At 41.0% G+C, this 27,720-nt stretch overlaps 1 protein-coding gene across 2 annotated transcripts in view; it reads left to right on the top strand.

The window, feature by feature from the left end:
• LOC140212463 (progressive ankylosis protein homolog B-like) overlaps positions 1 to 27,720 on the top strand; it is a 163,753-nt gene that overhangs the window by 77,889 nt on the left and 58,144 nt on the right. For both annotated transcript variants that reach the window (XM_072283296.1, XM_072283297.1), the window contains 2 exons: positions 8,629 to 8,845; positions 16,047 to 16,165. In XM_072283296.1, coding sequence (XP_072139397.1) covers positions 8,629 to 8,845; positions 16,047 to 16,165 — 336 coding nt within the window. The remainder of the gene's footprint in view (positions 1 to 8,628; positions 8,846 to 16,046; positions 16,166 to 27,720) is intronic.

Here is a 27,720-nt window from a genome sequence, read left to right as displayed (position 1 = left end):
AATTTTCCCATATAAATTAATGGTAATTGCTTCTTCACTTTACTCCATTTCCGCACGAAAAGTTTCATAGGAACGCTCTACCTTAGCGGGGGAAATACAGGACAAGGGCGGTCCCGTATGGGACAAACCAATTTAGCCCAAGGTACAGGATGTTCCGGCTAATATGGGACAGTTGGCAACCCTGGGGGCTGGGGGGGGGGGGGATGTTAATCACAACCGGAATATAGGTGATAAGAACTATAGGTCACTTATAAGTGGCTAATACACTCAATTTCATTTCTAAAAGGGTTTATCTAACGAATTTAATATTAAAAACACAGCACATATTTTCCTTGCATGAATATAGTGATGTCACTTATAAGTCAATAGCATCATAACATATTAAGTAACGTTTGGATATTAAACACACAGCACATATTTTCCTCATATGAACATATAAAATCACTGCAACACACCAATATCGCTGAATCGGTGGGAGCCCTGGGCTTGTTTTCCTGCAACAAGACGGTGCCATCGAGGGGTGATGGGAGACAGCGATACTCGAAGGGGATTCCTTATGTCCAGTCTATTCCGCAATTTAGTTTTCGTTGCATTCATTGCAGAGAAGCCCGCTTCGCAGAGAAGCCCGCTTCGCAGAGATATGATGTTGGAAATGGAACCAATGTTTTCAGTGCTTTCGTGGCTACTCAGGATATTCAGCCTTGACTTTGATCCAGAATGCCGGCAGAGATGTTATGTCAAACATACTTTTCAGCCCACCATCATTTGCAAGCTCGAGGAGTTGATCTTCTTCCTGCGCTGACATGGATGACGCGTGGGTAATGACCTCGCGTGCGTTCAAGTTCAACAGTGTGTGACAGGGAATGAGGAAAGGTGCAGCTGACTCATATCGCCAAATCATATCGTTTCCTCGTGGCCCAGTAGTGTGTGCTTTGTGGCCTGGTGGTTGGGGACCGCTGCCAAATAGCATGGTGTGGTTGCTGGCAGATGATGTGATGGTTGATTCTTTTGAATGCAGAAGCTGGTGGGGTTGGAAATGATCATTTGTATTCTCCCCAGGAGTGGGGAAGGGCAAGAATTCTCAGTGGAGAGGGGATAAAAGCAGAGGCTGAGAAATAGATGAGAGGCTATCAAATGCTCTATCCACTATGGTCGAAGGTCAAGCCATAGTTAAGCAAGATGGAAAATGTTTGTTTTCTTTTGCACATTGGTTGTTTGTCAGTTTTTATTTGTGTGTCTTCTTTCATTGATTCTATTATTTCTTTGTTCTACTGTGAATGTGGTGACATGTATGTCCTTTGATAATAAATTTACAATGAACATTGAACTCTGAGATGCTTTAGAGGCAATTGTGAAGAATGTCTTTTCATCAAAGAAAATGTGAAGAAGAATTAGGAACTAGGAGAGTGGAATAGAGTTGTGTGAACTTTGCGACAGGTTTCTGTTTGAGGAGGGGTGAGAATGACGTGATGCGTTTCGTAATGGAATAGTTTTTAAGCTGTGCATTGCGTATGAATGTTGTAGTATTGTTGAGTGTGCTATTGTAAGTGCTGATGCTGTGTTTGTGGGTGTGAGTACTAACCACATCGTGGATTTTTTTTTTTTCCTTTGGCACTGGAATGGGGATGGAGGTGGCTCTTATTCCTGGTGTTAATCTCTCTGACCAGACCTCTGGCCGAAGTTGCTTCATTTCTGTGTGTTTGGGGGATGAGGTGAAGGTGAAAATCTCCTGCCTCCCCAGTTGAAAACACTTTCTTCTGTGTTGTCTCAAGGTGCTCGATCAGAGCTGGACTTTCATTTACAGTAAACCTGAACCTGTGCAGCATAAGATCAAGCATTTGCTGTGATGTGGGAAAAGGTCAGGGTGAAAGTCAAGATGAAAAATTGTTTTAAATGATGGCAGGCCCCAGACAAGCATGTTATTTGAGATTTATCTCTGTGTGTCTGAAGCCGTATCTTCTCCTGATTAATCTTCTGCACTCTGACCTTGCTTGTTTGAGGCACAGCAATTCAAGTATTTTGCTCACGGTGTGCTGCTCATGCGCTAGATGTTTACTGACTCTACCTAATGGCTGAGTGATACTCTGGGAATATCAATTGTCACTATTACTTTGAACCACTTAAGGACCTCTGTCCACAAGAAAAATAGACATTTACCTTCTCTAAAACCTTGTGTTTGATGAAGCAAAACAAACTGGAGTAATAAAACTATCTTTCAGTGATAAAACGTGACTAGATAAGATCTGTAACTGCCTAGAAAAAAAGAGTAGAGCTACATTTTCATGCTCCTTACATCCATTACCAGTGGGAAAATCGAACATTAGAAATGGGGAACTCTTGGTGAGTTGATGAACCACTGTGTGGGTGTGTGCGTGATATGCTAACATAAAGGCACCCAGATGCTTTGCATAAGTGGATACCACTCGAAGTTTTGTGTATGGTTTGCATACTTGCATTTTCTGCAGAAGTTACAGAACCAGGTGCCTGCAAACTAACACCTACCCATCAATGGAGCCTACTTTGAAAATGACTCTTCCAAATAGATACTTAACAAGCTATCTTTCAGTTTCCTTGTGTCACTTCTATTTCCAAGGTCATTAACTTCCTTCTCAGTCCACCCATCTATCTGGCAACCTAATCTGACAATTTCTTAACCACGAGAGCCCACTCTTGAATGAAAAGTCTATCACATTCTTCTGAATATCAGTGGTACCTTCCGAACTATTGATTGAATTTCTTCCATCCCTTTTCTCCTGCTCCCCACCCCAAAACAACCAGGGAATTTTCAGCATCTGGGCCTTATCATGATCCAGACACCCCACCCTGCAAAAACTCATTTCAGGGAGGTAGCATCATCAATTTGCGGGAGACTCCCAGAACTTCCGGGAGAGGTGGGATGTCTGCAATAGAGTAGCTCCTTGGCAGCTAGCCAGCTAGTTTAAATAACGTTGGCTATGCTAATGAATGAATGACACCTGTTAAGCTCACCTCAACATGTCTTTTACAGTCTTAACCCACCATAGGCAATAGAAAAGTCACTGTTGCAAACAGTGTAGCAAGCAACACTGTCATTATTTTTGACCCCTATTAGGCAGGGGTACACTTTAGGGTAGTCTGGGGTGACGTACATTTTTGGAACACTCTGCCATGGCGCATGCTCGCGCGCACTCTCTCGCTCTCTCTCTCTCTCTCTCTCTCTCTTGCGGTCGCTCTCTCTCACTCTCTCATGATCGCTCACTCGCACGGTCTCTCTCTCTCTCACTCTCACTCTCTCTCTCAAAAATTGATTTCCGGAATATTGTATATAATTTGCAGGCATCAGGGAGCCACTATTAATATGCGGGAGACTCCTGGAACTTCTGGGAGAGGTGGGATGTCTGATGATCCTTCTACTGATTGATCAATTGATCCTTGACCCTCAAGGGGCCTTCTCACTCTCATCTCATTGACCAGTGACTTAACCAGAATACCAACCCATAATAGTTCACAGTGCAGAGTAAATTTTTTATCAAAGTACATATATGTTACCATATACGCCTGCGATTCATTTTCTTGCAGGCATATTCAATAAATCCATAATAAAATAATAACCATAATGGAGTCAATGAAAGACTGCACCCAACAGGACAGACAAGCAATCAATGGGTAAATGAAAACAAAGTGTGCAAGTGCAAAAGAAAAAAAGAAATAATAGTAATTATAATAAATAAATAAGCAATAAATATTGAGAACATGAGATGAAGAGTCCTGAAAGTGAATCCTGAGGTTGTGGGAAGAGTTCAGTAATGGGGCAAGTAAAGTTCAGTGAAATTCCCCACTCGTTTGAGAGCTTGATGGTTGAGCGGTAATAATTGTTCCTGGTGGTGTTGGTATTGAGGCTGCAGTACCTTCTTCCTTAAAGCAGCTGCGGGAAGAGCACATGGCCTGTGTGGCGGGGGTCCTTAATGACGAATGCTGCTTTTCTGTGGCAGAGATCTGCGCAGATGTGCTTAGTGGCAGGGAGGGAGGGATGAGGCTGTTTTCGCTACTTTTTGTAGGCTTTTCCATTCAAGGGCATTGGGTTTCTGTATCAGGCCATGATGAAACCAGTCAATAAACTCCCCGAGGAATTTAGAGTTACTGACCCTCTGATGAGGACTGACGCATGGGCCTCCAGATTCATCCTTCTGAAGTCAATAATTAGCTCCTTGGTCTTGGTGACATTGAGTGAGAGGATGTTGTTACGAGGTTGGTACAGCACACAATGAGGAAATATTGTACACCAAATCTCTAGAGATGGGTCTTCAAACAGAAGATGTGTTACTTTATCACAGCCTAGCAACTGAATGTGTTTTTCTACAGTATGCTGCAGATGCCATTTCTAGAACTGTGAAGTCTCTTTAAAATGTGCCAACCCAGATGAGGTTTTCCTCCTAGCATTGGGAGTTCTGTGAGACCATTTCTCACTGCTTCCCTTCTGGCTCATTGACAGATTCACCTCTGCAGCCACTTGTCATTGCTGGGCACCTGTCTCTGCCAGGGGTTTTCAGCATCCCAGTTTGGTCCCAGCAAGGGTTCCAGGTATTTGCACTCCATTGACTGCTGGATCCTAACAATCCAGCAAGTTATGGAGCAATTGCATTTATGTAAAACCATGGAAAATATGGTTAATAAGTGACTGATGTATTACGCTGAAACAAGATGAGGTGTTTTTAAATATCAAGGTGGATTTAGGAGGGGAAGAGGAACCACGGATCCTGCTTGATATCGAGAACATGAGGTGAGAAGGGCTCAATGAACCGAGAAAGCATAGTAGCAGTCTTTTCTGCTGTAGAAAAAAAACATAATATATGGTGTGGAAGGAAAGTTTGACCATCAAATTATATAAATTGAGAAGTAGAGGTCAAATGCTAAATTGGATAAAACAATTTTTAATTGGTAGATCTATCATGGTGCAAGTAGGGAAATCTATGGCAAGTAAACAACTTGTGGAAAATCAAATCCCTCGGAGGTGTTGTTAGTCCATTGTTATTTGCTGTAGTGATAAATTACATGTTTTCTAATGTAAAAGAAAGAGTATCATTTTTGCAGATGATGGAGCTATGTGGAAACGAGGTGGGAATGTGGCATTTATAATACGGAAACCTCAAGAAGCAATAGTTAAGGAGGAAATTAGGGTATTCAGATTTTCAGCCGAGAAATCCAAAATAATGTTTTTCATTAGGAAGAGAATAGAAGAACACTTAAAACTAAATGTTTATGGTCTAGAATTAGGTAACCAAATTTTACCTAGTTTTTAGGAATTTGGCTTGATAAAAGACTCACATGATCAGCACATATTAAAAAAATAACCAAAAGTAAGAAAGTGCTAAATGTTCTGAGGGATTTCATAGGAAAGGAATGGGGAGCCGATAGGAAATCCTTGAAAGCAATATATGCAGGATTAATCAGATCAATACTGAACTATGGAAGTATTGTATATAGATCAGCAATATACAGTATGCTCAGGAAACTGGATATAGTTCAGAGTCAAGCATTAAGGATAATGAGTGGGGCAGTAAGGACATCCCCAGTGGCAGAAATGCAGGTGAAGTTGAGAGAGACACCCCGGGAACTGAGCAGAACGCTGTTAGCGTTAACATATTGGGTAAACCTACAAAAGCATGGAGAAAATCATCCCACTAAACAGCTTTGAGGTCCATGCTGGTAAAAGGAAAGAAAGAAAAACTGAAGTTTCGCATGAACTATTGAAGGGAAAGCAGAAAGGACAGGGATTAGTAATAAGGCAGTGAGTGCTACAGTACCTTTTCCTGGGGTGCCTCCATGGCTGTATGAAGCACTGGGGCTGGATCCTAAATTATTCAAAAGGAGACAAAATTCAAGCTCAACAATCAGGAACCTGAAAGATTTAAATTCAGAGACAAGACCAGACATTATATGTGAGATAATGCGAACCTTATTTAGACTTAAAATGATGGGACTCTGTGTATGTTTTATGTGGATTCCAGCACTTGTTGGTATCAGAGGGAATGAGCAAGTGGGTAAATTAGCAACGATGGCATCTAGATGAGCAGGGGTGGACATTCAAATAACTTATAGTAAAGGACAAATTAAAAGTGAAATCAAAAAATGTGGGGAAAACAATGGGATGAAGAGATAACAGGAAGACATCTTTATACTATCCAGAAAGACTAATATCCTGTACCTGGACAAACTTTTACTAACTTGTATAGATGTGTGGGAAGAGTATAATGACTAGTTGTATGACAGCCTCATATGGAAACACCAATGTCCTTGAATGGAAAATCCTATAAAATGTAGTCGATACAGCCCAGTCCATCACAGGTAGAACCCTCCCCACCTTTGACCACATCTACACGGAATGTTGTCTCAGAAGAACAGCATCCATCAACAAGCACCCCCACAATCTAAGATGCCATTTTCTCACTGCTGCTTTCAGGAAGAAGATACACGAGTCTCAGTACTCCCACCACCAAGTTCAGGAACAGTTATTACCCTCAACCATCAGGATCAGGATAAGTCAATCGGTGGAAGGATCAGGGTGATGCCCAGATGTTGCAAATTGCTCTGTTGTTTTGGGGTGGGGGGGAAGAGGGATGGAATGAATTCAATCAATAGTTCGGAAGGCACCACTGATATTCTGAAGAATGAATTGAATTTGAATTGAATTGACCGTATGTCTTACATCCTTCACATGCATGAGTAAAAATCTTTATGGTACGTCTCCATCTAAATGTGCAATCATAGTAATTTATAATAAACAGAACAGACAATGTAACATAGAGCACACTCAAATCAGCGTCAGTCCATCAGCCCGGTGGAGAAACTGTCCCAGAGCCTGTGGGTCCTGAAATTTATGCTGCAGTACTACTTCCCAGATGGTAGCAGCGGGAATAGATTGTGGTTGGGATGACTTGAGTCCCCAGTGATCCTACGGGCCCTTTTTACACACCTGTCCTTGTAAGTGTCCTGGATCATGGGAAGTTCACAACTACAGATGCGCTGGGCTGTTCGCACCACTCTCTGCAGAGTCCTGCGATTAAGGGAGGTACAGTTCCCATACCAGGCATTGATGCAGCCAGTCAGGATGCTCTCAATCCTGCCCCTGTAGAAAGTTCTTAGGATTTGGGGGCCCATACCAAACTTCCTCAACTGTCTGAGGTCTGCTGTGCCTTTTCCACCACACACACAGTGGGTGTGTACAGACCATGTGAAGTCCTCGGTGATGTGGATGCCGAGGAACTTGAAGCGGTTTACCCTCTCAACCACAGATCCATTGATGTCAATAGGGGTTAGCCCATCTCCATTCCTCCTGTAATCCACAACCAGCTCCTTTGTTTTTGTGACATCGAGGGAGAAGTTGTTTTCTTGACACTACTGTGTCAGAGAGATGACTTCTTCCCTGTAGGCCACCCCATTGTTGCTTGAGATGAGGCCAATCAATGTGGTGTCGTCGGCAAATTTAATTAGTGGATTGGAGCTATGGGTGGTGATAGAGTCATGGGTACACAGGGAGTAAAGGAGGGGACTCAGCATACAGCCCTGAGGAGCTCCTGTATAGAGAGTCAGAGGTTTGGAGATGAGACAGCCCACTCTTACAACTTGTTGGCAGTCTGACAGGAAGTCCAGGATCCTGCTGCACAAGGCAGGGTCAGGGCCAAGGTCTCGGAGCTTTTTGTCAATCCTGTGGTATTGAATGCTGAACTGTAGTCCAAGAACAGCATTCTCACATAAGCATCCTTCTCCAGATGTCTAATGTGATAGACTTTTGATTCAGGAGTGGGCTCTCGTGGTTAAGAAGCTGTCAGATCAGGTTGCCAGACAGATGGGTGGAGTGTGGAGGAAGTTAGTGGAGATAGAAGTTGACACAAGGAAGCTGCAAGATAGCTGTTAAGTATCTACTTGGAAGAGTCATTTCCAGGAATCTATGCTTATCATATGTCATGCAGTGACAGAATGGGTAGGGTAATTCTCTGTTCTACAAAGTCTGGAAGAATGAGCGGTGATATAATTTTTTTTTAAATCTTAATTGGTTTGTTCGGCTGGATACTGGAATGATAATTCCCTGGTTGTGACACCCAGAACCAAGGATCTCAATGTATGAAGTATACCAAGTGAGGATAAATTTCTTCACTGAAATGTTGATGAATCTTTGAAATTGTCTTTTTTTTTCTCTCTGGTGGGCTGTGTAGCTTAGCCATTCAAAGAATGGTTTGGTTTCTGAACATTAAAGATATCGAGGGATTTAGGGTTATTACAGAAAAGAGGTGTTGAAGTAGAAGATACTAATTCAAATACTCTAGGAAGTCAATAAGAATTCTATGTTATCATTCAAATGCTCCATTGTTGAAACCCCAGTTAGTTTAAGCACGTTTTAGAGCTGATTCTTCTGCGGATTCAGTTGGGATCTAAGTATTGGGTTCGCGAGGAAACATGAACTTAACTGAAATCTTTATTTGACTGTTTATTCTGTGGATCTATTTCAGCCACTAACCCAGCAGGTCAATGCTATATTACCTCCATTGTTTATTTTAAAAATGCTGCAATCCACTGAATGTATATTTTAAAATGCACTTTTACGGACTTTTATATTAATTATTTTCCCCATCTCCTGTCATTTCTGAATAGGCATTAAATAGGGGTATAGCAGCTGTAAAGGAGGATGCCATCGAGATGCTTGCCAGCTATGGGCTGGCCTACTCCCTGATGAAGTTCTTCACTGGACCAATGAGTGACTTTAAGAACGTGGGCCTGGTATTTGTTCACAGTAGGCGGGATAGGATCAAGGCTGTCCTCTGCATGGTCACAGCTGGTACTGTGGCTGCCATCTTTCACATTCTAATAGGTAATCTTTTCTCTTAACTACTGTGGCAAAAATTACGTGCATGTTAGCCAGTCACTTGGCAGATAATTATCAGTTGTTTAAGCTTTAATGCACTGGTGCACCACTGTGTCGCTAATTTCTCAGCTTTTGACCTTTCGATCCAAGGATGAAAGTATGTTTTAAAACAGATGATGCTACTGTTATTTCCTAGAACTTCATTCTGCGTAAACAAAGCATATAAAAAGTAAAATGTAATTAAAGATCTGTTGTCATGAAAAATGTAAAATTGAGATGTCTAAGCCTTTGATAGCAGGCTCATTGCTATAAATGAATACTATTGCTGTTAAATTCATTCTACTTGTATCTTCCTCGAGGCAATGTGTGAGAAACATTTGTCAGGGATTTTAGTTTATCCTGAAAGTGGAATGTGACTTGATAAATTGAGATGCACTTTTCACTTCTATAGTTCAACTTCCTTTCTACTCATAACCCTATTAACATTGTGCCCCACACTTCAGGACTGAAGACTTTTTCCAATGAGAAGGGGATTTGTGCCTTCCAAATTTAGCACTCTTCATTAGTACATCAGACAATGAAGTATCAGATTTCATTATATAGTGCACTAGTAGAGCTGGTAAAGGCTTGGGGTGTGGGGGAAGGCACTGTGAGAGGAGGAGATCATGCAGTTGGATTATTCAGGATTGTTTAATGTCATTTCCAATACACAAGTGTGAAGGAGAATTGAATAATTGTTGCTCCAGATTGAATTGAATTGACTTTATTTCTTACATCCTTCACATACATGAGGAGTAAAAATCTTTACGTTACATCTCCATCTAAATGTATAATCATAGTAATTTATAATAAATAGAACAATCAATGTAATATAGAGTACACTCAAGTCAGCGTGAGTTCATCAGTCTGATGGCCTGGTGGAAGAAGCTGTCCCGGAGTCTGTTGGCCCTGGCCTTTATGCTGCGGTACTGCTTCCCGGATGGTAGCAGCTGGAATAGATTGTGGTTGGGATGGCTTGGGTCACCAATGATCCTACGGGCCCTTTTTACACACCTGTCTTTGTAAATGTCCTGAATCTTGGGAAGTTCACAACTACAGATGCGCTGGGCTGTCCGCACCACTCTCTGCAGAGTCCTGCGATTAAGGGAGGTACAGTTCCCATACCAGTCAGGATGCTCTCAGTTGTGCCCCTGTAGCAAATTCTTAGGATTTGGGGGCCCATACCAAACTTCCTCAACCGTCTGAGGTGAAAGAGGTGCTGCTGTGCCTTTATCACCACACAGCTGGTGTGTACAGACCACATGAGGTCCTCAGTGATGTGGACGCCGAGGAACTTGAAGCTGTTTACCCTCTCAACCCCAGATCTATTGATGTCAATAGGGGTTAGCTCGTCTCCATTCCTCCTGTAATCCACAACCAGCTCCTTTGTTTCTGCGACATTGAGGGAGAGGTTATTTTCTTGACACCACTGTGTCAGAGCGATGACTTCTTCCCTGTAGGCCACTTCATTATTGTTTGCAATGAGGCCAGTAAATGTAGTGTCGTTGGCAAATTTAATTAGCAGATTGGAGCTGTGGTTGGTGATACAGTCATGGGTATACAGGGAGTAAAGGAGGGGACTCAGGTTGTAGCCCTGAGGGGCTCCTGTATTGAGAGTCAGAGGAGTGGAGGTGAGGGAGCTGGCGATCTGACAGAAAGTCCAGGATCCAGCTGCACAGGGCCAGTCAAGGCCGATGCAGCACCAAAAAAACACGAGATAAAGAACACAATAATAAAAACAATAAAAATAAATGCATAAGATAGCTCATATACATAGATTGATTTTGTGTCCATAAAGTGATGCTAGACACAGGAGTGCCTGTACGTGAGGTGACTCTGACAGAAACGGATAAAGTGGTGGTGCTGGGTGGTGTGGCTTGGTGGAGGTGTTGATCGGCCTCACTGCTTGGAGTAAGTAACTGTTTTTGAGGCTGGTGGTCCTGGCGTGGATGTTTGTAGCCTCCTCCCTGATGGGAGTGGTACAAACAGACCATGAGCAGGGATCCTTCATGATTTTACTGGCACCTTTTTGTTTGTATGTCCTTGATGGCGCATGGGCTGGTTCCAGTAATGTGTTTTGACTATGCATTGTAGAGCTTTTCTGTCCACCAAATTTCGAGGTGTGCACTTGGAGGGTCATAACAGACATAGTTTTATTCTATGCCATCGTGTTTAAACAGTAAAGAGCTGCATTAGATATCAATTTTCCCTCTCGTTTGCTCTTTTTGTGTACATCTCTCAACATCTTTTCTCTTGTACATTGCATAAGTCTGAGGTCTAACATTGAAATGCCGAAAGACTGCAAATATTGACTGCTAACTCAAAATAACAGACTAGTACTCTTCAGATTTACACAGTACCCACACTGGCTTGCTGAATTACATTTGTGCATAATTGTTATTTTTTCCTGAGTTTAAATAATTGTTCAATTGTTTGCTTTACACCTTTTGTGGGCTGTGCTCTATACACGAGTCTGTATGATGTTACAACCTGCCACTGCTCCAAACAGATTATTGGTTAAATTCAGTACAAGTAGTTAGATCATATATCAAAACTCAATAGCATGTCACCACTCTTTAAGAGAACCAACTATATAATCACATGTGTAGTCATGCAAGAAAAATCATCACTGTTACCACCGCTTCTACCATTAAACTCCTGTTCTCCCCTCCCCAGACAGTGGGAATAAGTTAGTTCACTAAACTGTTGTTGGATTTGAACCAGTTTGCAGCTTTTGTTCCTGTCTCCCTGTTTGTGGCAGTAGCTGCATGCTAACTACTACAGTACCAGTGACCTGGGTTCAATTCCTGCCGTAGTCCTGTAAGGAGTTTGTATGTTCTCCCTGTGACCACATGGGTTTCCTCTGGGTGCTCCAGTTTCCTCCCACAGTCCAAAGACATATGGGTTTGTCAGTTAATTGGTCCTGACTGGGATTAATCTAGAGAATTGCTGGATGGAGTGGCTCGAAGGGCCTGATCCGTGCTGTATCTCAATAAAATAAAAATAAATAAATAAACTAAAAGTCACCCGTGTTGTCTATCTTGAACTTTTTTGGTCCTTGCTTCTTATTCTTCACATCTAATCACAAAGTCAATAAAAGCATTCTAGGTGTTTCCACCCCTGGAACATGTCCAAGCCACGTTCTTCTTGTATCTTTCTTGATTCTGGCTCTTTAGAAAAACTCATTCACTTATTAGAAGCATTTTCTCTTCAAGTTTTCTCACATTCCACTACTTAAAATTCATATAATAAAGAACAGAGTGCAGATCTTTCATTGTGAAGAAAGGAAAACCAACTTTGACCTAAGAGTTAATTGCTTGTGGTGCAATAAAAATTAAAGTACTGCGAGTAATTTCACAGTGCAATGGTTAAGTCAAGGCACAATGAATACCTTGCTTCTTTCAATTATTCAGAGACATCCCCTTCTAGTTGAACCCAAGGAATAGCTATCACCCCTTGCCTTTGATCAGCCATTTGTATTTCTTCACCTTTTGACATTCTTGACTTCATTTCTAAGAGCACAAGGAGTTGGGGTGATATATGAGGAAACAGTCTGGATAAATGGAGCATGTTTGAGTTGGTAACTAATAGAACACCACAGGGATCAATGCTGAAGTCTGAGCTATTTATAATCTATATCAGGGACATTCATGAAGAGACTAATCTCCATAGCCAGATTTGCTGATGATACTTAAAAGGTAGGTCAGTAGATTGTGAAGAGGACATAGAGACCGTCCCTGGCCTTTACTGCATGGTATGCGGAGTATACCAATAAATAGATTTTGGTGCAGCTTTAAAGATGCTGATGAGCTTGAACCTGGAGTACAGCACAGCTTTAGTTTCTATAGGGTCATAGATGACTCAGAATCACAGAGCAATACACCATGGAAACAGGCCTTTCCTCTATTTAATGAAAGGCGTTATCACATTTTTATCATGCCACTAGCACTTAACCATTTCATCAAGAGTTATTTTTTCCCCTTCTTCATAGTGAAACATCTGCAATCTGTTGTTTTACTACATGAATTTTAAACTAATTGAAACATTTTCACTAATTAGTTAACGAAATGTCATTATTGTCCATGTTCCTTGCTCCTTTTTCTTTTTCCTCTTTTTCCCTCTGCATCATGACTCCTTCCCATTCTCTAATCCTTTATCTCTCCTTCTTGCTTATTGCTCTCCTTTTCCTCTTCCTCTCATATGCACTCAGTGACCACTTTATTAAGTACACCTGCACACTTGCTCATTAATGTCAATACCTAATCAGCCAATCATGTGGGTAACAACTCAATGCATAAAAGCACACGGACATGGTCAAGAGGTTCAGATGTGGTTTAAACCAAACATCCGAATGAGGATGAAATGTGATCTAAGTGACTTTGACTGTGGAGTGATTGTTGGTGCCAGACTGGGTGGTTTGAGTATCTCAGAAACTACTGATCTCCTGGGATTTTCATGCACAACCATCTCTGGAGCTCACAGGGGATAGTGCAAAAATAGAAAACATCCAGCGAACGGCAGTTCTGAGCACTAAAATGCCTTGTCAGAGGTCAGAGGAGAATGGCCAGACTGACTCAAGCTGACAGGAAGGCAACAGTAACTCAAATAACCACATGTTACAACAGTTATTTGCAGAACAGCATCTCTAAATGTATAACATGTTGAATCGTGAAGTGGATGGGGTACATCAGCAGAAGACTATGAACATTTACCTAGTGGCCACTGTATTAGGTACAGGAGGTACCTAATCTGCTTCAACTACTCTAACTTCATCTGATCCCTCCTTTGTTTCCCTCATCGCCCTGGCACCCTTTAATCCTCCTCTTTCCCCTCCTGTACTCTCCTGACCTGCCCATCAACCACACCTTCCTCTGGCTCCCCACCTCTCTCCTTTTACTCCATTGTCCTCATGTATCAGACTTCTCCTTCCTCCGCCTCCGCCTCCACTCTATGGCTCTTTCACCTGTTACCTCCCATCTTCTCACATCATTCCCTTTATCCCCTTTTCCCACACTGTTGCCTGTCTGGGTTCACCTACTCCCTGCCAGATCATGCTTCTTCCCCTCCCTTTATCCTTTCTTTCTGGCTTTCGCCCCCTCCTATTCTGGTGCTGATTAAGGGTCTCGGCCTAAAATGTCAACTGTTCATCCCCTCCATAGACGCTGCTTGACACACCTGAGTTCCTCCAGTATTTTGTGTGTGTTCCTGCAAGATTTCCAGCTTCTGCAGTCTCTTTTATGCCTCTGTTAATTCTTCGGGAAAGGTTCGGAAAGATCATCTAAGGTGGTACTAGTGATGAGAGGACAATTAAAAGGTTAAATTGTTTCTCTGAGAGAATAGAAAACTTTGAGCGGCAATATAAAAATAGGAAGTGCTGAGAATACTTAGCAGATTAGGCTGTGTCTGTAGGATGAGAGACTGAGCTAGTGTTTCAGATCAAGCATCCTGATAAAGGGTCCTCCCACCTGAAATATTAACTTTGTTTCTCTTTCCACACATGCTGCTTGACCTGCTGAGAGTTTCTGAGTAGGCCTGACTGAGCTATACAAAATTATAAAGGAACGTAGGGAGAAAATATGGGGTGTCAAACACTAGAGGACATAGATATAGAGTAATGGGAGAGTAGTTTAGAGGGAAGGTAAGGAAGGATTTTTCACCAAGAGAGTGGTTCAAATCTAGCACTCATTGCGTTGAGTGGGTGGTGGATGCAAGTTCTCTTGCAATATTTTAACAATTGTCTCAGATTGTAACTTGGATTGCCAAGGCATAGAAGTTCAAAGTATTATTTATTATCAAAATATGTATGCTACATACAAGCCTGAAATTAGTCTTCCCCACAGTCACAAAACAAAGAAGAACCGTGGAACCAACCAGCCCAGAGAAAAACATCAAACATTAAAAAACCTCTGCAAAAAAAAATTGTGCAAAAATCAACAAAAAAAGAGTGAAAACATATAAGCAACACACATCAAAGTTGCTGGTGAACGCAGCAGGCCAAGCAGCATCTATAGGAAGAGGTGCAGTCAGGACGAAAGGTCTTGGCCTGAAACGTCGACTGCACCTCTTCCTACAGATGCTGCTTGGCCTGCTGCGTTCACCAGCAACTTTGATGTGTGTTGCTTGAATTTCCAGCATCTGCAGAATTCCTGTTGTTTGCGTGAAAACATATAATATAGGGACACAAAATTAAAAGGCATATTTCAGTGCAGTTCAGAAGACAATGGTCACAATGCTGGTGTATGGGATTGTTGTTGATGGATCAGCATGGACATGATGAGCTAAGTGGCCTGTTTCTGTGCTTTTTGACGATGAATTTTAAGACCAGGTTTTTACTAAGCGACAGCTCAATGTCAGTATTCAGCTGTCAACTACAGGGTAAATGGGGCAATGCAGTTTAGGAAGAGAGCCATGGAATTTAGGACAATGGTTTCACGGAGTGGAGAACACAGGAAGCTTCCAAGGAGTGTGCTAGGTGTTCAAGCATAGAAGTCACAAAGGCAGGCATGAGTTTCACTAGCAAACAAATTAAGACAAAGGAAGAATTAGCCAATACCATAAGTGTAAAATACCTAAATATATGTCCCGGAGCTCAAATATAAACTAAACTGCAAAATACCTAATGTTATTTCAAGATTTTGTCTCAAATAAGTATGGAACTGATACAGAACAGAATTTATGATTGGATCAAAGATGATTGCTTCAGCATTCAATTAATCTATGAATCTGGTGAATTTGATGCCACAGGCAGCTGCAGAGGCCAGGTCACTGGGTGCATTTAAGGCAGAGGTTGATAGGCTGTTGATTAGTCAGGGTGTGAAAGGTTATGGAGAGAAGGGAGGAGAATGGGGTTGAACGGAAAATGGATCAGCAATGATGAAATGGCAGGTAGACTCGATGGGCCAAACAGCCTAATTCTGCTTCTTTGTCTTATAGTGTTATGACTCAATTGAATGTTTTTAGCTTTATTCGGTGGTGGATATTAAGTAGCAACATGATAGTTTAGAGATGGAAAAAGACCAAAATAGGCTGATACATGTTAAGGCAGTTAATTTAATTGATAGACTTTGCTGCCGAAATACTTATAAAAGAGAAGTAAAGTGAATGATCCCCAGAACTTGTAAGTTACATGTGATAATTTCACCCTTTATTTTATCTGTTCTATTTTTAGCACACACCGATCTGGGATATTATATCATCAACAAATTACATCACGTGGATGATTCTGTGGGAAGTAAAACAAGAAAAGCTTTCCTCTACTTGGCTGCCTTCCCGATGCTGGATTCATTGGTAATGAGACATTTGAATTTTAAACAAACCACAACTGTGTTTCATTGACTTCTATTTTTACAGTAGTGGACTGACCATGGTTTTTAATATCAGGGATTGGCCATTTAGAATAGAGATGTGAAGAAATTTCTTCACCCAATGGGTAAATGAATGTTTGGAATGAGCTTTGAAAGTTCAAGCAAGAGACTGATAGATATGTTTTAGATATTAAGAGAATCAAAGGATGTGGGGTTTGAGAAAGAAAGTGTTATGGAGGTGATCAGTTCAGATTGTCAATGGTGAAGCAGCTCTGAGGGACCAAATTGTCCACTGCTTCCTTTGTAGAAATGGCAGGTCTTCAAAGGTCATAGATTCCTTGTTGTTTGGATTGCTAGAAAGAAAAAAGTAAAAAAAATATATATTTTGTCTGTCAGTGCTTGTAAAACATTGCTGATTGCACTTTGATAATATACTGTATCATTTTACAGACTAGATCTAAAAAACATTTGTTAGTAAATATTTATGGCTTGGTATAGATCGTAATATGAAAGAAAACCTCTATGCAGTGGGAAGTGATAATGAAGAGTGATAATGTTTACATTATTATTCATTTCTAAGTATCCTTATTTTTTCTATTTAAAACTTTGTCACAAAATACAAAGTCATTAGCAATGGTCCACAGTTACTTTAGTTCATTGAAGAAATTTATCAATTACTTGTGCTGTAAGGTTGGCACTAATTATTAAAACACACATCACATGTTCCACTGGAATACTACGTACAATTACTGAGTTATTGTTCATATAATGAAATGTGCTTGCCATCTAATAATGAAGTCTTAAATTATTCTTGATCTCAACCATTATTCTACTATGACTGTCGAACTACTCAAGTGAATTATAGTGAAGACCAGGGTTTGTTTCATTGACTTGTTAGGAAAAAGTAGAAAATTTTCTCAAGCCAAGTTGGTTTATTACAGTTAAAATAAATATCACTCCTGTGTATTAATATTTTTAGACATGGCTTCTAACATGTTGTAGCTCGCTTGTACAAATACTCATATCACTTGTTAATGCTTTTGTTTTTATTTACTTTTGCAACTTCTTTTTCTCTTCCACTTCCAACTTTCTCAACTGACACCCATTTTGCTTTTGTATCTTTCTATGGGACATCGGTCAGAGTGGTTCTTTTTTGACACAGAAACTGAGGAACCACAAGACTGGTTTTGCGGTACTTTATAACACAAACATTCTGCTGCTTTATGATTGACGATATGTTGTTGTGTGTGATATTAATTAACTTGCATGTATTGATGAGGAACCTCACCTCCATTTAAGGACCCCTCACCCAAGTTAAAAAGCACAAGGTGCAACATGCACAGAATGTGCCCTGTTTAGATGGCTGTGACCTGATCAGCAAATACTGACAAAAGTTACTTTTTTTTTGGGAAAAAAATGAAGTTATTTCCTCTCATTCCAAAGAGGAGCATCTGGTCCAGAGTAGGGCACATTCCTATTCTTTAAATCACAACAGCCAGAGGTGGTGACCACGATGCTATTATGGCACTAGCAACCTGGGTTCAATTACGTCACTGTCTGTAAGAAATTAGTACATTCTCCCTATGACTGGTTTTCCTCCAGGTGCTCTGGTTTCTTCCCACGTTCCAAAGATGTGTTAGTAAGTTAATTGGTCACATGAGTGGTGTGGGCTTGTTGGGTGGAAGGTCCTGTTGCATACTGTATCTCTAACTCTCTTAATCTTTCTGTTGGCAAGGTAGCCAAACTAAAATGCAAGTTAGTGCATCCACATACTACTTCTAGAGGCTTGATTCCTTCTCTGTGTCATTCTTTCAGTTTGATATTTAGATTGCACCACGAGGTGATCTCTTATTCATTAATTTTCCTTTATTTTGTAAATGTCAACAAACATTAAATTGAAGGGGATCTTAAGTTTTTTTTGTGACAACAGGGGAAGTTAAATCACACTGAAATGTTGAAACAAGTTCACAGCACATCCCCTTCAACGTGTTGAGTTCTTCAGTTGCATCAATACTGGTTTTTATCTTAGCTCTCTTAGATGCATAGTCAAAAGTATCTGGGTTTGACTTAAAAACAAAAGAGTTGTTTTCAATGCCAGTTTTGACATTTTAAAGGAACCTCATTATACAAGCTGGTTTAAGAAAGACACCAGCATTTTTTTAATTTACGAAAAATTTCCTCCTGGCACTGCTTAAACTTTCATTAATAGGCAATCTGCACATGATTGCATTACCCACCACTGATATTGTTTTAGCTATTTTTATTCAGGAAGCTTTGTAATAAACTCCATCTGTTGATATCAGATAACCAGAAAGTGTTTGAACATTTTCATGAGTCAAGGCAATATAGATTCATCTATTCAAAATATATTTGAACAGTGCTGCATTTGCAGGATAGCTTATTAATTTAACTGGCTGATAACAGGTAACTAAGAACACCATGGCAGTATTAATTGAAATGGAAGTAATTTCAGAAAATGTCTGCTCTAAGTAAAAATAAAATCATGCTTATTACATTATTGCAAAGTGCTATAAGATGCTTGTGCACAGTGAGTGTAAAATGTGCTGTTTAACTGGTAATAGTGACCCCAGTTCAGAGCTCAATTCACACTGGCTGCAGTACAAAGTCCCTAGCTAGCCTGCTGGGCAGGTTTCTAATGGTATTAAGAACATTTGACTCTTAACCATTTTTACTGCAGCTCCTTCCAGCCACCATCCACGGCACGCAGTATTAAGTATCTCATTGAGGTATACTTGACGTCACACTGACATATTAGATTTAATTGTTAATATTCCAATCCCAAGATTCTGCTGCATTTATTATTTTGCTTTTGAAAATTAAAGCTTGGGTTATGCATCACTTGTATTTTTACGGCAACATCCTGAGACATTGTTGGAGATGTACATTTTTATACTTTTGGTAGCATTCCAAGCAGTTAGTCATCTGTACATCTGTCCATCTTTCTAAGGTATTAATTCCTTCTGTTTGTATTGGCTTACTTGCATTAAAATACAGTTTGAAGCTAACAACAATAACAGTGTGTGCTTGTTCATGGATGGACAGAATGCCTTGTGCTCCACTAGATCACAATAGAGGTACAAAGGAAAAATTATACATGGGGGAACCATCCCCCTCTAATTAAACCTCGAAGAAGATAAGTGAGGAGTTATCCTTATCCAGTGCTTAGTGAAATTTGCATTTTGACTTGACATTTTAAATATATTGCTGTTGCTTGCTCAAAGCAGAGAAGGAATGTATGATTTTCATTTAAATGCCATTGACAAATTTGTAGGAGAGTTTAAACCTAAATACCAGAGTTAGAAATGGTAACATTATCTAGACCACTTGACCACAAGACATAGCAAAGTTAGGCTATTTGGCCCAAGGGGTCTGCTTCACCATTCCATCTTTGCTAATTTATTATCAGTCGCAACCCATTCTCCAGCCTGCTCCCCATTAGCTTTTGGCACCCTGACTAATCACGAACATATCAACCTCCACTTTAAGTATACTCAGTCACTTAACCTCCACAATTGTGTGTGGCAATAAATTCCCCAGATTCACCACCACCTCACTGAAGAAATACCTCCTCATCTTTGTTCTAAATGGGCGTCCCTCTTTTATGAGGCTGTGTCCTCTGGTCCTAGATTCATCCACTATAGGAAACATAGTCTCCACATCCACTCTTAGCTAGGCCTTTCAATATTTCACTAGGTTTCAATGAGCTCCCTCCTCATTCTTCTAAACCAGCGAATATAGGCCCAGAGCCCTCAAATGCTCCTCATTCATGAACCCTTTAATTCCTGGAATCATTATCATGAACCTTCTCTGGACCCTCTCCAATGCCAGCACATCTCTTCTTAGATAAAGGGTCCAAAACTGCTCACAGTTCTCCAAGAACGGCCTGACCAATGCCTTATAATTCCTCAGTATTACATCCTTGTGCTTATATTCTCGTCCTCTCAAAATGAATGCTCCCATTGCATTTACCTTCCTTATCACTGACTCAACCTGGAAGGTAACCTTTAGGGAATCCTGTACAAGGATTCCCAAGCCCTTTTTCGCCTCTGATTTTTGAATTTTCTCCCAGTTTATAAAATAGTCTTTACGCCCCTATTCCTTCTACCAAAGTGCACAACCATACACTTTCCTACACTATGTTCCATCTGCCATTTCTTTGCCCATTCTTCCAAACTGTCTTGAGTCCTTCTGCAGAGTCCCTGCTTGCACAATGCTACCTGCTTCTCCACCTGTCTTTGTGTCATCTGCAAACCTGGCCACAAAGCCATCAACTCAATTATACAAATCATTGACGTATATTGTGAGAAGAAGTGGTTCCAATAGTGACCCCTAAAGAACACCACTAGTAACCGGCAGCCAAACAGTGTAGACCCCCTTTATTCCCACTCTTTGTCTCTTGCCAGTCAGCAAATCCTCCTATCCATGCTCGTATGTTTCCTTATCTTGTTAAGTAGCCTCGTGTGCAGCACCTTGTCAAGGCCCTACTGAAAATTCAAGTAAACAAACACACTGACTATCTTTTGTCTACCCTGCTTCTTATTTCCTCAAAGAATTGCATTAGACTTGTCGGGCAAGATTTCCCCTTGAGGAAACCAAGCTGACTTTATCATGTGTCTCCAAGTACCCCAAAACCTCATCCTTAATAATAGGCTCCAACATCTCAGTCACTGATATCAGGCTAACTGGTCTAAAATATCCTTTCTTCTTTCTCCTCCCCTTCTTAAAGAGTGGAGTGACATTTGTAATTTTCCAGTCCTCCAGAACCATTTTCAGAATCTAGTGATTCTTGAAAGATCATTGCTAATGCCTCTGCAAATCTCTTCAGCAGCCTCTTCCAAAACCCTGGGTTTAGTCCATCTGGTCCATGTGATTTATCTACCTTCAGACCTTTCCACTTTCCACGTACCTTCACTTTAGTAATAGTGACTGCGCTCACTTCTGCCCTGATGCTCAAATTTCTGGCATGCTGCCATTGAAGACTGAAACTATTTCTTGGTCTCTGCATTACAACCTCGCTAACATCATTGTTCAGAAGTCTGACATCCACTCTCGCCTCTCTTTTACTATATATATTAAAAATCAATCTTTTTAGTATCCTTTTTATATGATTGGCTAGCTTACCTTCATATTTTATTACCTCTCTCTTTATATCTTACTTAGCTGACTTCTGTTGGTTTTTAAAAGCTTCCCAATCCTCTACCTTTCCACTAATTTTTGCTTAATTATATGCTGCTTCTGTTCCTTGTCTGCTATCTTTGACTCCCCTTGTCAGCCATGGTTGTCTCATCTTCCCTTTAGAATATTTCTTCATCTTTGGGATGTATCTATCCCATGCCTTCTGAATTGCCCCTAGAAGTTCACACCATTGCTGTTCTGCCATCATCCCTGATAGTGTCCCCTTCTAACCAAATTCGGCCAGCGTCTCTCTCATGCCCCTGTAATTCTCTTTGTTCCACTTTAATATGACTTCATCCTCTGCATCTCAAACTGCAGGATGAACTCTATCATATTATGATCATTGCCTCCTCAGGGTTCCTTTAGGTTAGGCTCCCTAATTAAATCTGATTAATTACACAACAATCAATCTAGAATTGTCTTTCTCCTAGTAGGCTCAACCACAATTTGTTCTAAAAAGCCATCTCATTGGGATACCACAAATTCCCTTGCATCAGCACAAATCCCTGATTTTCCCAATTTACCTGCATATTGAAATCCCCTGTGACTACCATAACATTGCCCTTATTACATGTTTTTTCTATCTCTCATTGTAATTTATATCCCACATCTTGGCTATTGTTCGTAGGCCTGTATCTAACTCCCTTCGGGGTCTTTTTATTTAACTATACCCACAAGGATTCCACGTCTTCTGATGCTACGTTACCTCATTCTAAGGATTTGATTTCATTTTGTATCAGCAGAAGCACCCCACCTCTTCTGCCTACCTGGCTGTCCTTTCAATGCAATGTGTATCCTTGTAGGTTAAGCTCCCAGCTATAATCTTCTTTCAACCACAAATCAGCGATGCCAAAAACGTCATTACTACTAATCACTACAAGATCATCTACCTTATTCCATATACTGCATGTATTCAAATATAACATTTCAGTCCTGTATTCATCACTTTTTGATTTTGCCCCCATGCTACACTTCAGCACAGCCCACTGACTGCAATTTTGCCCTATGATCTACCTGTCCTTCCTCACAGTCTCACTACACAATGCCTTGATTTGTATACCAGCTGCTCTATCCTCAGCCCTCTTCCCTGCCAAATTAGTTTAAACCCTCCCCAACAGCTCCAGAAAACCTGTCCACAAGTATGTTGATCCCCCTCATGTAATGCATCCTTTTTGTACAGGTCATATCTTCCCCAGAAGAGATTCCAATCATCGAGAAATCTGAAACCCTGCTCCCTGCACCACTAACTCAGGCTCTCATTCATCTGCAGTATCATCCTATTTCTGCCCTGTCTACCACTTGGCACTGGGAGTAATCCAGAGATTACTACCTTGGAGGTCCTGCTCTTCAGCTTTTCCCCAAACTCTCTATACACATTACACTGGATCTCTTCCCCCTTTCTCCCTATGTCATTGGTGCCAGTGTGCACAATGACCTCTAAGTACATAATTTCACAAATAGGCTAACATAATAATGAAAAGAAGTTACAATGAGTACATTCATCATGAGGTGCTATTATACAGGAAAGTTAGTATTATTATTATTAATAATATTTTTTAGAAACCATTTGGAACAGGCCCTTTCGACTCTTTGAGCCACTCTGCCTAGCAACCCACTTACTTAAACTTTGCCTAATCACAGGACAATTTACATTGACCAATTAATCTACTAACTGGTTTGTCTTTGGACTGTGGGAGGAAACCAGAGCACCCAGAGGAATCCCACACGCACAAAGGAAGGGGATACTAGAACTGAGCTCCTAACTCCGCCACCCCGAGCTGTAATAGCACCGTGTTAACCGCTATGGTACTATGGCGTTAGTTAAGTGCAATTCATTTTCAATTTAATTTTAAAATGTGCAGGTAAAAGCAGATTTTATATAGGACACTAAGTATTTAAAAGACAAACTTGTATGGAAGATATTTCATTTTCAGAGTCTCATCATATTAGAAAATGTCATTTGACCAATGGAATATTTGTGAGCTGAGAAATCCCATTTACCCAATACTTCCTAATAATCTGTTCTCTGCCATGAACTCCACCCCAATTCTCCTACCACCTACCTACATTATGAAAAACTTGCGGCAATTAGTTAATCTACCTTTAGGATTGGAGAAGAAACTAGGGTGTCTGGCAACACCCATATGGAGATGGGGAGAACATGCAAATTTCCCACAGGCAACCCCCAATTTCTGAATTTAACCTTGGTCCTCCTAACTAGAAGCAGCAGAGCTAGCTGTTGTGCTAGTGTAGCCTTGGGATTCTAGCAAAGTGCACCTTGTGATTGAATTTCCAGGCCACTGTGCCTTTGTTACCAAGCAGTATTAGGATGAATGACAGCTCCCTAAGGCTTGAATACAGAACTATATAACATGATGAGAGGGATTGATAACATCTTTTTCTCATAGTAATGGTATCAAAACCAAAAGGACATTTCTTTAGTATGGGTGGAATTGGTGTAGATGGGTAAACGGTTCTCTTGGATATGATAGGCTGAAGGACCCTTTTCTGTGGTATACACTTCTTTGCATAATTTTCTGCTTTTGTTTACTGTATTGTTGCCAAACAATTGATACTAGAACATACAATCATCACAGCGATATTTGATTCTGCGCTTCCCACTCCCTGGATTACAAATATTAAATATTAAAAATAGTAAATATTAATTTAAATTATAAATCATAAATAGAAGATAGAAAAATGGAAAGTAAGGCAGTGCAAAAAAACCGAGAGGCAGGTCCGGATATTTGGAGGGTACGGCCCAGATCCGGGTCGGGATCCGTTCATCAGTCTTATCACAGTTTGAAAGAAGCTGTTCCTAAGCTGGTTCCTAAGCTCCGGAACCTGGACCTTAGCACTCAGATCTGCAGCTGGATCTTCAACTTCCTCACAGACAGGACCCAGGCTGTAAAAATAGGGGACAAGCTCTCCTCTACATTCACTCTGAGCACCGGTGCCCCACAAGGCTGTGTATTCAGCCCCCTGCTGTACTCACTCTACACCCATGATTGTGTAGTCAAGTTTCAAATTCAATATATAAGTTTGCTGATGACACAACAATTGTAGGCCGTATCTCGGGTAATGATGAGTTTGAATACAGAGAGAAAATTAAGAACCTGGTGGCATAACCATAACCATATAACAATTACAGCACGGAAACAGGCTCAGCCCATAACTCTCCATTCCTTTCCTGTCCATATACCTATCCAATTTTTCTTTAAATGATAATATCGAACCTGCCTCTACCACTTCTACTGGAAGTTTGTTCAACACTTACTTCAAGCTCCCCTGTCCTCCCCTGATAATGGTGCGAAGACGATAACCTATCCCTCAACGTCAGCAAGACGAAGGAATTGGTTGTTGACTTCAGAAGGAGTAGCGGAGTACTTGTACCTAACCCTTACTTCACAATGACCAATGTCCATTTGCAGACATTTGCTCCACCCACAACTTCCATTATTCCAAATCGGCTCTCAAAATCCAGTTTTCTTTTCCTCCTTCTCCCTCTCAAGTGGAAAGTCTGTCCCTACCCTGTACATGACCGCCTTGTCACTACAAGCCCATCACTTAAGCCCAGGCTGTTTGCAATCAGGATATTACATGAGTTTCTCTGCTGACTTAGCAATGAGCACAAGGCCGATCCTATTGCCTATGCTGTGCGCATTTGTAATTGGCAGTGGAGGAAGTCTTGCCTGCTTCTTCCCCTATTCCAACTCTCTCCCGATTCTGTTTTAAAAGAAAAAGAAATAGTAGGAAAAAAATGATTCCTTTTGCTCTAAAGAGTACAACTTTGCATAAATTGGTTTTTTTCTCAGCTATTGTCAATGGTGACAGATTTGAGTATAACGTGTAGAGTACTGTGCAAAAGTTTTAAGTACCTATACAGCATATAGCTAGGGTGCCTCAGATGTTTGCACACCCTACTGTATTTGTCAATGTAGAAGAGAGAGCGAGTTTGTAAACCTGGCAGGAGCAAAGGATGTTGGAAATGGCAAGGATGGAGTGCCATAGGAAGGGTTTGGGATAGGTGGAAGAGAAGGAGTGCCAGCAGCAGAGTGTGGGGTGGGTGCACACACACCCAGCCCTGAGCCACCAGGCAAGATCATCTGATTCCAAACAATTAATGTATTGATCATTACAGAATGTCTTTCTGGTGCTTCCCGCTCACTCCCCTCTCTTTTTCTCCTTTTCCCTTTTCCCAGCCAAGATTGCCCTCTCCCTGCCCCATTCTCACACCCAGTCCGCAATAGAGAGCACCATCAGAATCAGGTTTATCATCTCTGCAAAGGCCTTAGACACCCCAGCTATGTATATGTGGCCAAAACCTTTGCATAGTACTGCATGTATGCTTTTATTTTTAAATAAAATGTGCCTGAAAATCTCTGCATAGTGCAAAACCTTTGTGCTTTTATTTCTGCTCAGGCTATCACTTAGACAAGGCCTAGTCAGAAATAGCATGGTTTTGTACATTGGAGGCAATGTCTGACGAATCTTTTGGAGATTTTTAAAGTTCAAAGTAAATATATGTCATATATACAACCTGAGATTTTTTGCAGGCATACTCAAAAAGTCAATAATAGAATAATAACCATTATATAATCAATGAAAGACTGCACCAGCTGGGTGTTCAACCACTGTTCAAAAGACAACAAAGTGCAACTACAAAAAGAAAGAATGAATGAATAAGTAAGTAAGCAAACAACAAATACAGAGAACATAGATGAAGAGACTTGAAAGTGAGTGCTGGGGAACAGAGGGATCTGGGAGTCCAGGTGCATAGTTCAATGAATGCAGTCACGCAAATAGCATGGTGAAGAAACCATTTAGCAGGCTGGCCTTCATCAATCAGGGCATCAGGTTTAGCAGTGGGACATCAGGATGCAGTTGGAAGTCATTGGTAAGGCCACACTGCAGTACGCTGTACAGTTCTGGTCACCTGTTATAGGAGAACATAGTCAAGCCGGAGAGGGTGCAGGAGAGATAATGCCTGGACTAGGGGGTCAGTGTTATAGGGGGAGGTTGGCTATACTGGATCTTTATTCCTTGGAGTACAGGAGAATGAGGGATGACCTCACTGAAGTTTGGAAAGAAATTATTTTTGGCACAACATTGTGAACCAAAAGACCTGTTTCTATGTTGTACTGTTGTATGTTTCATTTGATTAGCTGACTGGCTAATGGGAGAATGGGAATAAACAGGACCTCTCCTGGTCGGTGCTTTGTCGTGTTCTGCAGGGGTCGGTGTCGAAACCACTTCTTTCCACGTTAGATGTAAAAGAATTGGGTGTTGGAATTGATGGCTTTGTGGACAATGCAAAGACGGGTGGAGGGGCGGGTAGAGTCTGCAAAAGGACCTAGACAGATTGAGAGAATGGGCAAAGAAGTGGCAGATGGAATATAGTGTTGGGAGGTGTATGGTCATGAACTTTGGTAGAATAAATAAAGGTGTAGACTATTTACTAAATGGGTAGAAAATTCAAAAAATCGGAGGTGCAACAGGACTTGCGAGTCCCCATGCAATATTTCCTAAGGGTTAACTTGCAAGTGAGGAAGCAAAGGAAATGTTAGGATTCATTTTGAGAGGACTCAAATATAAAAGCAAGGATGTTATGCTGAGGCTTTATAAGGCAATGATCAGAGTGCACTTGGAGTAGTGTGAGCAGTTCTAGGCCCCTTATCTGAGAAAAGATGTGCTGGCATTGGAGAGGGTTCAAAGGAGGTTCATGAGTATGATCCTGGGAATGAAAAAGTTAACATATGCAGAGTATTTGATAGATCTGGGCCTCTACTCATTCTGTTCCTATGACTTAGGGTCATAGGGGATATGGGAGGAAATTGAAACAACCAGAGGAATCTTTTATGGCAACAGGAAAATGTACAGACTATACACAGTCAGAACCCAGGATCATTATCAAAGCTATCTCTCTGAAGCTGTGAATAACCACCCCACCACTCTGTTGCCCCTACTCATGCTTTATCAGCGTTCATAGTGCTTTCACAGTGGTAATTTGCTATGCACGCCCTCACCCACGTTGGCTCCTTATGAAAGATGCCCCTCCATCACCCCATACCCTATTTGCATCCTATTTGGTTAGGAAAACAAAGTGAGCCTTTTCTAAGAATGTTTTTAACTACACCATCATGCACAGCATTTGCATTGCTTGAAGAAATAATCGACTAGTTCATGGAGGAGTCATTCAGAGGCCTTCACTGGAAGCTGACACAATTTCCAACGAATGCAGATGTTATTTCTCCAGTTACGAATTGTTTTTATCATGAGTGCTTCTGTGTAGATCTTGCTGGGTGTGTAGTACAGGCATAAACCGTGGAAGGAGTGGGAGGG

Source organism: Mobula birostris, chromosome 19, assembly GCF_030028105.1.
Source record: "Mobula birostris isolate sMobBir1 chromosome 19, sMobBir1.hap1, whole genome shotgun sequence".
NCBI lineage: Eukaryota > Metazoa > Chordata > Chondrichthyes > Myliobatiformes > Myliobatidae > Mobula > Mobula birostris.
Note: the sequence above shows the minus strand (reverse complement) of the source record. Positions and strands in the feature narration are given on the sequence as shown.